This window comes from Saimiri boliviensis, chromosome 2 (genome assembly GCF_048565385.1).
Source record: "Saimiri boliviensis isolate mSaiBol1 chromosome 2, mSaiBol1.pri, whole genome shotgun sequence".
Classification (NCBI taxonomy): domain Eukaryota; kingdom Metazoa; phylum Chordata; class Mammalia; order Primates; family Cebidae; genus Saimiri; species Saimiri boliviensis.
In genome coordinates, this window is record NC_133450.1 from 143,586,823 (window position 1) to 143,599,660 (window position 12,838).

At 47.1% G+C, this 12,838-nt stretch overlaps 1 protein-coding gene across 3 annotated transcripts in view; it reads right to left on the reverse strand.

Moving 5' to 3' along the window:
• Window positions 1–2,591: 2,591 nt before the first annotated feature.
• NUP214 (nucleoporin 214) overlaps window positions 2,592–12,838 on the reverse strand; it is a 102,982-nt gene continuing 92,735 nt past the window's right edge. For all 3 annotated transcript variants that reach the window (XM_010341416.2, XM_010341417.2, XM_010341412.2), the window contains exons 32-36: window positions 12,454–12,606; window positions 8,043–8,214; window positions 4,993–5,132; window positions 3,772–3,796; window positions 2,592–2,725 (exon numbers count right to left, since the gene is read on the reverse strand). In XM_010341416.2, the coding sequence (XP_010339718.2) occupies window positions 2,692–2,725; window positions 3,772–3,796; window positions 4,993–5,132; window positions 8,043–8,214; window positions 12,454–12,606 (524 nt within the window). In that variant the 3' untranslated portion in view covers window positions 2,592–2,691. The remainder of the gene's footprint in view (window positions 2,726–3,771; window positions 3,797–4,992; window positions 5,133–8,042; window positions 8,215–12,453; window positions 12,607–12,838) is intronic.

Below are 12,838 nucleotides of genomic sequence, written 5' to 3' on the forward strand. Positions count from 1 at the left end.
AGGCCAGGATTGTGGGTGTCGTGTAACTGGGGTTCTACCTGTCCCCGAGGAGCCCAATTTGGCCTCTTTCCCTGTGCTGCCATCTGAAGCACCAATTACCAGTGTGGTATTTGCGTCTGGAAAAGCCAAGCAAAACATGACCTAGCTCATTCAGTCTGCCTTCCCTGGTTCCTTCCCGAGTTATGCGAAGCAGAAACGTAAATGAAACTGCCTGTGCTGGCCACTGCACACATGCCCCAGGAAGGCTGTGTGGGCATCCTTGGGGCCTTTCTTGTCACTGGGACACAGGCCTCACACACGCATCCAGGCTCTTTGCCTGCCCTGATTTGGAAGTGGCTGAAGCCCCGCCACACCTCCCTGGACAGGCGGGAACGACTGTGCATTCCAGCCAGACATCCTGGCAGCTCGGGTGTCAGGGCATGTAGGCTGAGCTGACCCCTGCCATCTACCACTGTAATGGAGGACCCCAAAAGAGGAACTTGGAGGGGCCCACATGCCAGGAGTACATTCCTCCAGGGCTGCTGCCTGACAGGGAGTGGGGATGTTATCTGCCTGAGCACAGTTGATAGTGCCTTATGGAGAGATGTCACATGCCACCTCAATGGAGGATCAACACAGAGAATTTGAGGTCAAGTGTTTAGGCTGAACAATTTCTATTTATATAAAGGAGGGTCCAGGGAGAAGCAGAAGGGTAGAAAAGGACTGGCTTAGCCTGGGTGCTGGCCGGCAGGATGACAGCCAAGGGCAGAATGGAGCCTATGGTGCCTCCAGGTACATTGCTCCCTTTAAAGCTGAGCCCTCCACTGCCAGCCTCTACTGTCAGAGCTGTAGTCCCTTTGTCTCTAGATGGTCTCTGTATATGAACTAGCACGAGCCCACGTGAGAGAAACATGCCCTGTGACTGGCTGTGGATGTCATGGGGACTGTCCCCCCGCTTCATGGCTGAGAGAGCCTCCAGTGAACACAGGGTGGAGAAGGTGAGAGGCTCTTCAATTCTGCAAAGACCAAAAAGAGCACACATTCAGTTTTTGGAGACCTCAGCTCTTCGTGAGAGGCAGAGCCCTAGATAATGGGCCACACAGACAGCCCCTCCCTCTCCTAACTGCACAGAGTACAGGGTGACAGTCATCCAGAGACACCATGGATCTAATTCCAGCTCTTGGCTCTGCTGACATCTGGTTGAGGGAGGGATTTCTGAAACACAACAGCACTATACAATGAGATTCCTCTCCTTGGGAGCTTAAGAAATAACCAAACACAAAGCCAGGTGGGCGTCCAGCCTCGATCTCAGTCCTCCGGAGCCAGAGTCCCTGGGACGGAGGCTGGGAATGTGCACATGACAAAGAACTCTGCAGATGATGCTGGGGCACAGGCGAGACGGGGACCATCAGACCAGGTGGTGGACACAGTGGAGACCTCACCATGGTCCACTCTCCCCACATAAGCCATCAGAACCAAGGTCATACCATCTGTAACATGATAAATTAATGTCATGTCAGACTTTTATTAAAATATTAAAAAAATACAACCTGCTATGAAAAACTCTTAAAAAAAAAAAAAAAATCCCTTTCCAACTCTGCTGCTCATGACCCAAGCCAGCACTGTCAGATTCTGGGCCTGAAAGGTAAATTCTTACATCTGTTTTCAATGCGAGACGGTCTTTGACAGCAACTACCTAGGATGTTACAGACCCAAGATATATAAATTATGCCCAGGCCTCAAAGATACTGCATTAAAGATAAATAAGCACTTTAATACAACTGCAATGATGAGCTCTAGGCGACGCCAGCAAACACTGTTGTCAAATCCAGCACTGTCCTGCTGGTGGTATCTGGCAACAGCCCGTCTTCACACTTCCCGGGTCTACCAAGGGCTATCTGCACTGTGGTTAATAGACACTGGGTAGCTGTGGCTACCAATGTCATTGCCACATACAGAATGGCTGTCTTCTCAAGCAACTGCCCTTCTCCTCTCTGCAGTAGGAAACACAGCACCCAAGAGCCACATGGGGATGAGCGGATAAGGCTGGCTAAGGGGCAGCACTGTCATGAGCACTCAGCCACGTTGCCCTGGTCTGTTTGCCAGTCCTGCCTCACACTGGCTTCAAGTGTACTGAAAAGCGCTACGGCTGCTTTTAAAACTGCTGCTGGCATGAGTGGGTCCTCTGCCTCCATTCAATCTCAGAGTGCATCCTTGGAGGGTCCTGATGCACAATGACAAAAAGAACTCAGAGAGGAGATAACCAAGTCACCGCTTCAAAAAGACGGCCCACAGGATTCAACCTCTTCCCTATGTGGAGGGCACTAGGTCCGAGTGAGACCGCTGCAGGTTCTATTCTATGCTGTTTATCAACACCTGATGCTGGAGACTTCTGATGCCATTCTTGAAGACACAGTGCTCTGCTGGCTTCTCAGAGCCACAGAAACGGGCAATCTCCTTGGCTATTATCTGAAAAAACCCACACACATTCTGTATGGAAACAGACCAACAGTTTAATAGTGGGGTGGGGAACCCAACATGAAATATAAAACGAGTAACTGCGCATCTCTTGAGTTTTGGTTTCTGTTGTTTCTTTCTGGGTGTATATGTTTTGATGGCAATATCCGTCTGAACAGCTTGCTCCAGCATTTCTGGGTAAAGAAGCTGAGGATGCAGTTGCTCCCAGGGATCGAAAGGCCTGCTGACACCCCCTCAGCTTCGCCAGCCACCAAATCCCTGGACAGACCTGTAAGGAAGCACAGGGGAGTGGCGGAGTCAGCTGCTCTGTCACAGGCTCTGCTGCTCTGCCTTTGTGCAAAGGTCAGGACTCGGATTTTTTTTTTTTTTTTGTATACAGAGTCTCGCTCTGCCACCTAGGCTGGAGTGCAGTGGTGTGATCTCAGCTCATTGCAACCTCCGCCTCTCAGGCTGGAGAGTGTGTGTGTGTGTCTGTGTGTACTTTTAGTAGAGATGGGGTTTCACCATGGTGGCCAGGCTGGTCTGCCCACCTTGGCTTCCCAAAGCAGGAGGCCTGGGATTACCTGTGCCTGGCCATTTTTGCTTTTTTCCCCCCTTCTTTTGAGATAGGGTCTGTCACCCAGGTGGAGTGCAGTGGTGCCATCTTGGCTCACTGCAGCCTTGACCTCCCAGGCTCAACTAATCCTCCCACCTCAGCTTCAGCAGTAGCTGGGACCACAGGCATGAGCCAGCATGCCTGGCTAGTTTTTTAAAAATGTTTAGTAGAGATGGGGTCTCTTGCTATGTTAGCCAGGCTGGTCTTGACTCCTGGGCTCAAGCAATCCTCCCACCTCAGCCTCCCAAAGTGCTGGGATATATGCGTGAGCCACTGCACCTGGCTAAGAGTCTGAATTTTAACGCCATGAAATTCTACACAGAAGCATAGAGGGAGGATCAACATATGAGACCTGGGCATGGCCCAGAGCCCAGGGATTAGCATGCAGCTTTCGAGACAACTCCAGGGAAGTCAGGAGCAGCACCTCCTCAGTGCTGCCCTCAGGCCTGGTTCACTGGCAGGTGTGCTCGTTTCTCTTTGAGCCATGCCTCTTAAGAAGGCGAGGCCTGGCACCTCCAGCCATATTCCTACAGAGATGAACATGTCCACAAAACTCAAACCCTGCTGCTGAACCCCCACACTTCCAGGACAAACTACAAAAACAGGAAAAATGAAAAGAAAACGCACAAATCCGGCAGGAAAGATTTGTGGCTCACACATACTTCCAACTTCATTTAATGCTTTTAATTAAGGTCAGACTCAAAAAGGGGGATACTTACGAGTTATTGGATCCAAAGCTGAATCCTGAAAAACAGAAGAGTGAAGTTAAAGCACACATCCACTCAAAACACAAAGGTGGTCTCCGTGCCAAGTGCCTACCCTCCCATGCTTCTTGTGGAAAGCCCTCTGTGCCCCCACCACCTACAGGAAGGCAGGGGAGGTACATGCAGAAGCCCCTTTATTATGAGTTTATCCTCTGGAGCTGTTCAGGTCCCCCAAAAGTCAGAAGAAATCCTTGACTGTTTACAAGTTATCTTCTCCCCTCCCCAGCCCTGGCTGTGTTGCATGGAGCGTCTCTGGGTTGGCCTTTCTCTCTTAGCTGCACTGGACCACACGGATCCGTTTCATTACGATTTTTTTCTGCTGTTGCTGTTGTTTTTTCATCTGCTTGCTTCTTCTTCCCTTTGAGGGCCAGACAAGCAAGATGGCTGGATTCTAGGCCTGGTTCTGCTGCTAACTGACTCTAGGCAAATCACTTAGTTCTTCGGAGTTTCTGTTTCTTCATTGGTACAGTTGTAATGATATTTAAATTCTGTGCTTTGTCAGTTTATTGCAAGAACAAAATGGAAAACACATACTATGCCATCTGAAAAAGCAGAGTGCTAAACAAATGCAAGACATTTTGTGAAGTTTTTACATCTTTTTTGAGTCTGCTGGCTTAAATTTTTAAACCAAGGCCCTGTAAGACCATTATTATTTTGCGCCTCTCAAATCCTGAGAGGAAATCAAGACAGTAGTTTCTTTGGTAAGAAATGATACAATGTCCCAAGTCTAACTAAAACTTAAAAAAGAAATTTATTTTTCAATCACTTTCAGTATGTATGTATTTTGAGACAGGGTCTTGTTCTGTCACCCAGAATCTCATTCTGTCACTGGAGTGCAGTGGTGCAATCACAGCTCACTGTAGTCTCAGCCTCTAAGGCTCAAGCAATCCTCTTGCCTCAGCCTCCTGAGTAGCTGGGATGACAGGTGTGTGCCACCATGTCCGGCTAACTTTAACATTTTTTGTAGAGAATGGGGTCTTGCCACATTGCCCAGGCTAGTCTCACACTCCTGGGCTCAAGTGATCCTCCCGCCTTAGTCTCCCAAAGTGTTGGGATTACAGGCATGAGCCACGTGCTTGGTCAGCTTTTAAAACACTAAACAGACTGGTCCTTTCTTTGGGGGAGAAGGCAAGAGGGAGCCACTGTGCTTGTGACGGAGAACCTGTGGCAGCTTACCTCCTGTGCCTGATCCAAAACCAGAGAATCCGCCACTCTGGGTCCCAAAACCAGAAGTCTGCTGGGACAGTGATCCGAAAGTGGGGGCGTTCTGACTTGCGAGTGTGCCGAAGGATGTAGTATTGCTGCTGCTTCCAAACCTGCGCTCCAGTGAGAAACAGACCGAGGTCAGTGGGGCTTCTCCCCATGAGGCCATCTGTAAGCCTCAGCCTCTGCTTTAAGTCTCAATATGCGGCCGGGCGCGGTAGCTCAAGCCTGTAATCCCAGCACTTTGGGAGGCCGAGGTGGGTGGATCATGAGGTCGAGATCGAGACCATCCTGGTCAACATGGTGAAACCCCGTCTCTACTAAAAAATACAAAAAATTAGCTGGGCATGGTGGCGCGTGCCTGTAATCCCAGCTACTCAGGAGGCGGAGGCAGGAGAAGTGCCTGAACCCAGGAGGTGGAGGTTGCGGTGAGCTGAGATCGCGCCATTGCACTCCAGCCTGGGTCACAAGAGCGAAACTCCGTCTCAAAAAAAAAAAAAAAAGAAAAGAAAGGAAAAAAAAAAAAGTCTCAATATGCAGGACATACATGAGCATATTAGTTTGGCCCGGTGACAGGTGGGGCCTAACTAGCAGCCTTGCAGGGAGAACGAGCTATCGCCCAGGGTCAACCTTTATCTCTGCTCTGGGAAGAAAAACGGCAGGACTACAGTATGAAATCCAACCTAGCCAGTGTTTTAGTTTCCATCCCCCATCGAAACACCAGGGCATCTGGGAACTATGCAGTACACATTTCCTGCACTATCCCCAGCAATCCTGCAGCTTTATACCATCATTTTAGCATTTCTCACTTACCGACTGTTCCCCCGACCCCTGCCTCCATTTATTTACCTTTAGCTCCTCTTGGGATCTTGATTCTATTTACTTTTTCCAAGTCATTTCATTCAGGATTGTATTTGCTTCCTGAATTAATAATTACTAAACAAAACATTATAGAAGTGGCTACCATTTTCTCTCCCCTGCTCAGCCCACCTGGGGACAATCCCCTGGGCACCCTCACCCAGTTCTCCCTCCAGATGTGGTCCAGCACAAAAGGTGGCACTGTGTGACCTATCAGAGCCCCCTGAATCATTTGCAGAGGAATTCGGCTGGGCAGGGGAGAGCTTCTGGGGTCTGGAGGTGATTAGGTGAGGGAAACAGATCAATGGTTTCTGGGAGAAGGGATAGCACCTGGGGCATGAATCAACCCCAGAGAGAAAAACTATCTAAAATTCCCCATCCCCACCACTCTGTTCACATTTAATGATGAGGTCAAGGCTCTTTCCATACAAAGGTGGCCAAGGGATCTATCTGCTCTCGCTGGACTCTCTCCCAGCAGTGGCTGGCTCCCTTCCTCCTCCTGCCTTGGGCCTCAGCAGCAACAGCCTGTCCCTCTCAGAGGCCTGCCCTTCAGGGTCAGAGACAGACTCATGGCCAGGTACTTGGAAGAAGGTAATGGCTCTTACAGAGATTTAATAACTGACGTGGTACTAACCCTTTTTAGGACTGACTAACCAGCCAATCAGGATTTATGTGAGAGCTGCCCCAAGGCAGAATATGATACTTTTCTACTAGTAAAAATATAGCTGGTTTGAAATAAATCAATCCTCAACATACCCAGTCAACCCAAACCTTCTATCAACTCTGCAGTACTGTGTGCTAGGTCATCACTGCAGTGAACAGTTTCCATTAAGACCGCTGAGAATACCAGACTAAGTGGGTCTCTAACTGTCCTTTCACAGTTGTCCCTAACTTTAATTCTTGGGGTTTCCTGAGAGTAAACCTAACACGTTAGTCTCCATGTGGAATATGAGAAGCAGCATACCAACCCGCTCACTCTCGCTGCTGTGCTCCAGCATCTTTCATGGAGGGGAAGGGTGTAAGAACATACTGTAGTTTATTTTCAAGATAAAGATGCTGTCATCTTGCCAAGACTCAGATCCCAAGTATCTCTACAATTCCCCCAGACAAAATCATCTCCCCTACCCCAAGTCTTCAGCTCATCCGAAGCCCAGTACTGTGGTGAGAGGCATTTTCGAGTTCCTTTTAGGCATTAACACCTCCTTGGAACGAGAGACTTGGTGGTCATCACCGTGTACTTTTTTTTTTTATTGGGATTTTGTGGTGCGGTGCAGGTTATTTTCCCTTGGGGTTTTGGCAACCAGACTGAAATTCTGTCCTTCAAAGCAACTCCCTAATATGGCCTTTTCTAGTGTAGACATACATGAGGCGACTGGAGCCGCTTCCAAATTCCTGATCATCCAGGCTCTTCCCATGGTGCGGGGGAGCCTATGGAACTGAATACTCACTCTGGGGGGAGCAAGAGACACAGGGGAGTTGTTTGTTCAAGGACAGCAAGTCTAACACAGAACAATCCCAAGAGGAAAGAAAACTGGTGAAAACCATTCACTGAGGACGTCCTAACAGAAGCTCCACATGGGGGTACTCTTGGCTACAGAGCAGTAGCTAAGGCAGGGCTATTTGCTTTCCTTTAGCCCCAGCAGAAAAGGGGTCCTGATGACTAGCATTTCTCATATCAGGGAACACCAACACAACTGAGGTCCACCCATGAATTCAACAAAGCCTGGCTTGAAAGAAACTAGTCTTACCCCATAGAGGAACAGGAATCCCTGAGAGACTTGTTGACCGATTTAAAGGGAGGGGCCTTCAGGAGTCTTGCTCTTGTCACTAGGCTGGAGTGGCATAATCTCAGCTCACTGCAACCTTCGCCTCTTGAGTTTAAGCAATTTTCCTGCCTCAGCCTCCTGAGTAGCTGGGATTACAGGCATGCGCCACCACGCACAGCTAATTTTTGTACTTTTGGTAGAGATGGGGTTTCACCATGTGGGCCAGGATGGTCTTAGTCTCTTGTCCTCATGATCCACCCGCCTCAGCCTCCCAAAGTGGTGGGATTACAGGCGTGAGCCACTGCGCCTAGCCTCAAATTTCTTTTCAGAGCAACAGTACAGGACTAGTGCTTTTTGGCTGGCATGTGGGTTCCGTAGGGCCCTCCCCAGGGGTCTTACCCGAATCCTCCTGCGCTGGCAGCCGCAGTGCCCTCTCCGAACACTTTGCCTCCCGTCGAGCCCAGAGGGCTTGTAAAGGCTGGGGCTGAACCGAATGCTGGCACCCCTCCAAACCCAGGGGATCCCCCAAAAGTAGGAGGGCTGCCAAACACTGGAGCAGCACCAAAGCCACCTGAGCAAAACAGAGGCAAACAAACAGAAAAAGGGAGAAAGAAGGGAGGAGACAGGAAGAGAAGACATTGAGCAATGAGAAATCAAATCAAAATAGGAAGAAAAAAAGGAAAAGAAGATGTTAGCAATTCAAATGTAAGAACCAGGGTAAAGAGTAATACCCCCCTTCCCTTCTATCAAGAAAATAGCAATGAAAACAAAAACAAAGCAAAAGCCCTCAAACCAAACCACCCGTCCATTTCTAGCAGAGAGCTCTGGGGTCCATTCAGGAGAGCTCCTGCAGACCCTGTGTGTGTCTGAGAGGCCAGCCGGGTTCGTCAGTGTGAAGCCATGTAAGCAGACCTCTGAGAGTCCACTCGGTGCACCTCTGACCCCTCTCAGGTCCTCTGAGCTGTTTTGAGTGAAAAACCATTCTCAAAAACTCCAATCCCCACCCAGCTGTCAAAAGATGACATATTGTATTACTTATCAGCATACAGGCAAGATATGTAGCTTCATAGAAACCCAAGTATAAAATCAGAGGCTCAAAACCCCGTCTCAAGGAGAATCTCTGAATTGGGTCATAGCAGAGACGGAGACGTGCACACTGGCGTGCAGCCAGGTGCTTTTTATTTATTTACAGCCTGATGGCTCCTATGTCTCTCACCAGTCTCCCTCTCTCTCTCTCGGTGGAGAAGATTTTTTTTTTTAATGCTTTTTTTTCTGCAGTTTGGAATTACTACTCAATGAAAAAACACACCAAATTTCCTCTTTGGAAGCAGGCTGCTGTATAAATCCAATAAAATGGTGAGTCAACAGTGAGGAGAGCCCTAGAGCTCACATGCCTTCTGCAAGTTGCCAACACTGCTGCCCAGCGGGCTCAGGCATCACGCAGGTGGTCATGCAGACAAGGGTCAGATTGTGCACTAAGCAGCCTCCTCTGATTGCTGGTGATGCCTGTCAGGAAGGAGGACAAAACATCCTCCCCTGAGCTATTCCTGCTGTTCCTGATGTGGGTTCCCAAACTTCCAAGATGCTGCTGAAATCATTCTAAAGTATTAGAGTAAAAACTCAGTAAGTGACTTCTTGAATGAACAGAATAGAATGGCATAAGAAATGTGCTCTAAATGGGGGCACCCTTTAAAGGGAGTACTTCTTAAAGTGTTCGCCTATGAACTGCGTGCTAACGGAGTAATGGTGGCCTAGCAACAAGCCAGGAAATGGTCAGCAGAGACAGTCTTTTCTCCCCTTTCAGAAAGTGAATCTGTTGTTAGAGGGATGAAATCTAGACCTCTTATCATATATGTAATCACAACACAAGCTTCTGCTGTCTGAATCAGGAAAGACCAAATACTGGGTATAAAAAGCTGTCAGCTGAATTTCTCAATTAACTGTTATCTTGTGATTCACTTATGTGCCTATTTGCCATTAATAGTGGTAGGCTGCACAACTGAGAAAATACTTTTTTGCTAAGGCTCATGTTTGGGTTAACATGCTGCATTTTAAAACCTTGAGTGAAATTCCAAGCTATGATAATGAAGACTGTTGGGTTATAAATATAACAGACTGGAAAAAAAAGTGCTAAAAAACCCTAACACTTGAATTATTTAAGACTGATCACAGATCTGGTTACACTTTCTTCCTAGACACGCAGGGCTTTATCTAGGGCCTTGTATTCAGTATTGTTTAGACTTCTTGGTGGAAGGTGAATGAAAAATGGTACAGAAAATAAACTGGACAGGGGAGGGGTGGAGGTTAAACATACGCAGAGAGAAAAAGCCCCCAAACAACAAACCCGGGTCATAGCCAAATGAACTAGGAAGAAAATAGTCCTCTGGCTTAAACAGGCAACTCTCTACTGATGACAGGAGGGGTTTGATTTTATCAGTTGCTGTATTTTCATAAATTTCTTCTCCAAAAGAAACATACATTTTCTAATTATCAATGATGATAACCTTTGATTTACTGAGGGCCCACTATGTACCAGGTGCCTCTTAGCAGTTCTCTTAAATCCTCCCAATAAGCCTGGGATCCTTACATTACAGAGGAGATAACTGAGGCTCAGAGAATATGCCACTTGTCTAAACTTTAGCCAGCTGGTGGGTGCTAGAGCTGGGGCTGAAACAAAGCCTGTGCGACTCAAACACTCACCTCTCATCTTCCACTTCTCATTCACCCCCTGCCTGCCTCCATGTAACCAAATCTAACACTTTAGTGAGAGAGCACAGTGTAGATTACTGACCATGGTGGGCAGCAAGGCCATCTTCAGTCCATCCTGCCTTCCTCCCGTCCTCTCCCTGGATGACCTCCAGCACGATTATTTTCTAATGCAATTTTATTGAGGGGAGGATAGATGCTTTCGAAATTTTTCAAAGACCCATCCAAATCATCATCAAAATCCCTCTTAAAGCAAGAAGTGATTGCCCTGCCTGGCCAGGAAGGCAGTTCCTCTATTCACAGCAGCCTTTCCTTCTGGGCTCAAGTGATTTTCCCACCTTAGCCTCCCAAACTGCTGGGATCACAGGTGCAATCCACTGCACCTAGCTGGGTGGGGTTTTCAAAGGTCAGATTTTCAAATCAATGGGGATGTAATCCCAGGATAAAGAACCATATATAGGAAAACCATAAGAGTCAAAGAAAACATTATCTGGCTCCTAAAAACATAAAACGTCTTGATGATCGATGAACTCTAGTTGAAATGTTCACGACATGCCTTTGTAACTGGGACAAAAGCCTTGTGGCCCTTTCATTTTTAAATAATGCACTGTGTATGTGGCCAAAAGAAAGCTGAGATGCCCATTTCTATACTGTTTTAACTTCTAGGAAGAGTATTAATGACTAGTAACCAAGAACTAAGCTACCTGAGTCACAGTCTGAGGTGCACAGTGGATTTGCAAACCACGGCACTTGAGGCTCTAAACACAAGACTCCATGTACTAATTTGGGGCAGCCTTACTCCCAAGTCAGAGCCACTGATGCATCTATTCCTGAGGTCAGATCCTTCCTCTGGAATTAGCATATTTCAGAGCATCACATACATACATACAAGGGCCAAGTGTCCTGCCCACTTACTCACGGGGAGTTTGCTTTAAAAAGCTGCTTGCTCAAACAGCCTATTCTGGACCCCCTGTCTTAAAAAAAAAAAACCTCTTTTCACACAACTTGCCATCAACAAAGACAGGAGTGCAGACTCTCTGCAGATCTCAAGAGACAGAAACAGGGTGGAGAGGCAGATGACAAAAATAAAGTACATGTTTTCAGATCTAAACATACATTATTCTTTAAAAATTTTTAGTTATAAATACATCTTACATGATTATAAAAAAGCGTATAGTTTATATAAATGCATACTTTAATAGTAATGCTGGGATAAAAAGTAGTGCCAGTAATGCTCCTTTTCCTTGGTTACATGGGTGTATTCCAACTGTGAAAATTAATTAAGCTGTAGACTTTTGATATGTAGACTGTGTATACACATGTATTTCCATTAAAAATAAAGTGATTTCGGAAAGAGGGGAAAGTAACATAACACATGAGAAATTAAACAGACGATCCACCTTGACCCTCATAAGTAATGGGCACCCAAAGAAATCTGTGACCCAGGATGGTTTCTTCTTGATATTTCAATTCTCATTTCCTTCTGTGTTCTCTTACTTTGGTTGTTCTGCAACTGTAAAATATTTACAATGTTTTCTCTCCCCAAGAAGACTCTGTGTTCTCTTAAGAGGTGCATTACATGTGTCCCATGCTTTTTTTTTTTTTGAGACAGAGTTTCGCTCTTGTTATCCAGGCTGGAGTGCAATAGCGCGATCTCGGCTCACCGCAACCTCTGCCTCCTGAGTTCAGGCAATTCTCCTGCCTCAGCCTCCAGAGTAGCTGGGATTACAGGCACGCGCCACCATGCCCAGCTAATTTTTTGTATTTTTAGTAGAGACGGGGTTTCACCATGTTGACCAGGATGGTCTGGATCTCTCGACCTCGTGATCCACCCGCCTCGGCCTCCCAAAGTGCTGGGATTACAGGCTTGAGCCACCGCACCCGGCCCATGTCCTATGCTTTTAAACATGTTTCAGAAGACCTGGAATCATGTTAGGAGTGTAGCAGATGCTCAATCAATATAAAAATAAAGTTGAGAAAACAGCTAACTTTACTCCAATCCTACTCTCTTGAGATAACCACCCTAGAGATGTCTCCTTCCAGATCTCTACGCATAAACAAATACACATATAAAGTTAACCATAACAAATACGTATAGGAGTACCTGTTTTGTTTGGAGAGGAAAATCCAAAGCCTTGGGACGCCACACTTCCTCCTCCAGAGCTGAAAGTACCAGTGGGTTTCTGCTCTCCGAACGACGAGCTGGCAAATCCACCAAATGTCTTGGCCCCACTGTTTCCAAATAGATTAGAGGTATCTGAAGAGATGAAGATGTGAGGGAGGTCAGAGGGAGAAAAATGTCCTTACCTGCTGCTCAGAACAGAGAAGAAATCTCAGTTGGGTGTTTGGGAAGATGGGAGTGACATGCTGCCTAGAACCCAAGGTGACCGAGCGACAGAGCGACAAGGCTTTCTCTGATTTTCATGCACCTTGCTGGGAAGATTTTAATCACTCTAGTACCTAGGCTCAGGATTTCTTGGCATGATTCT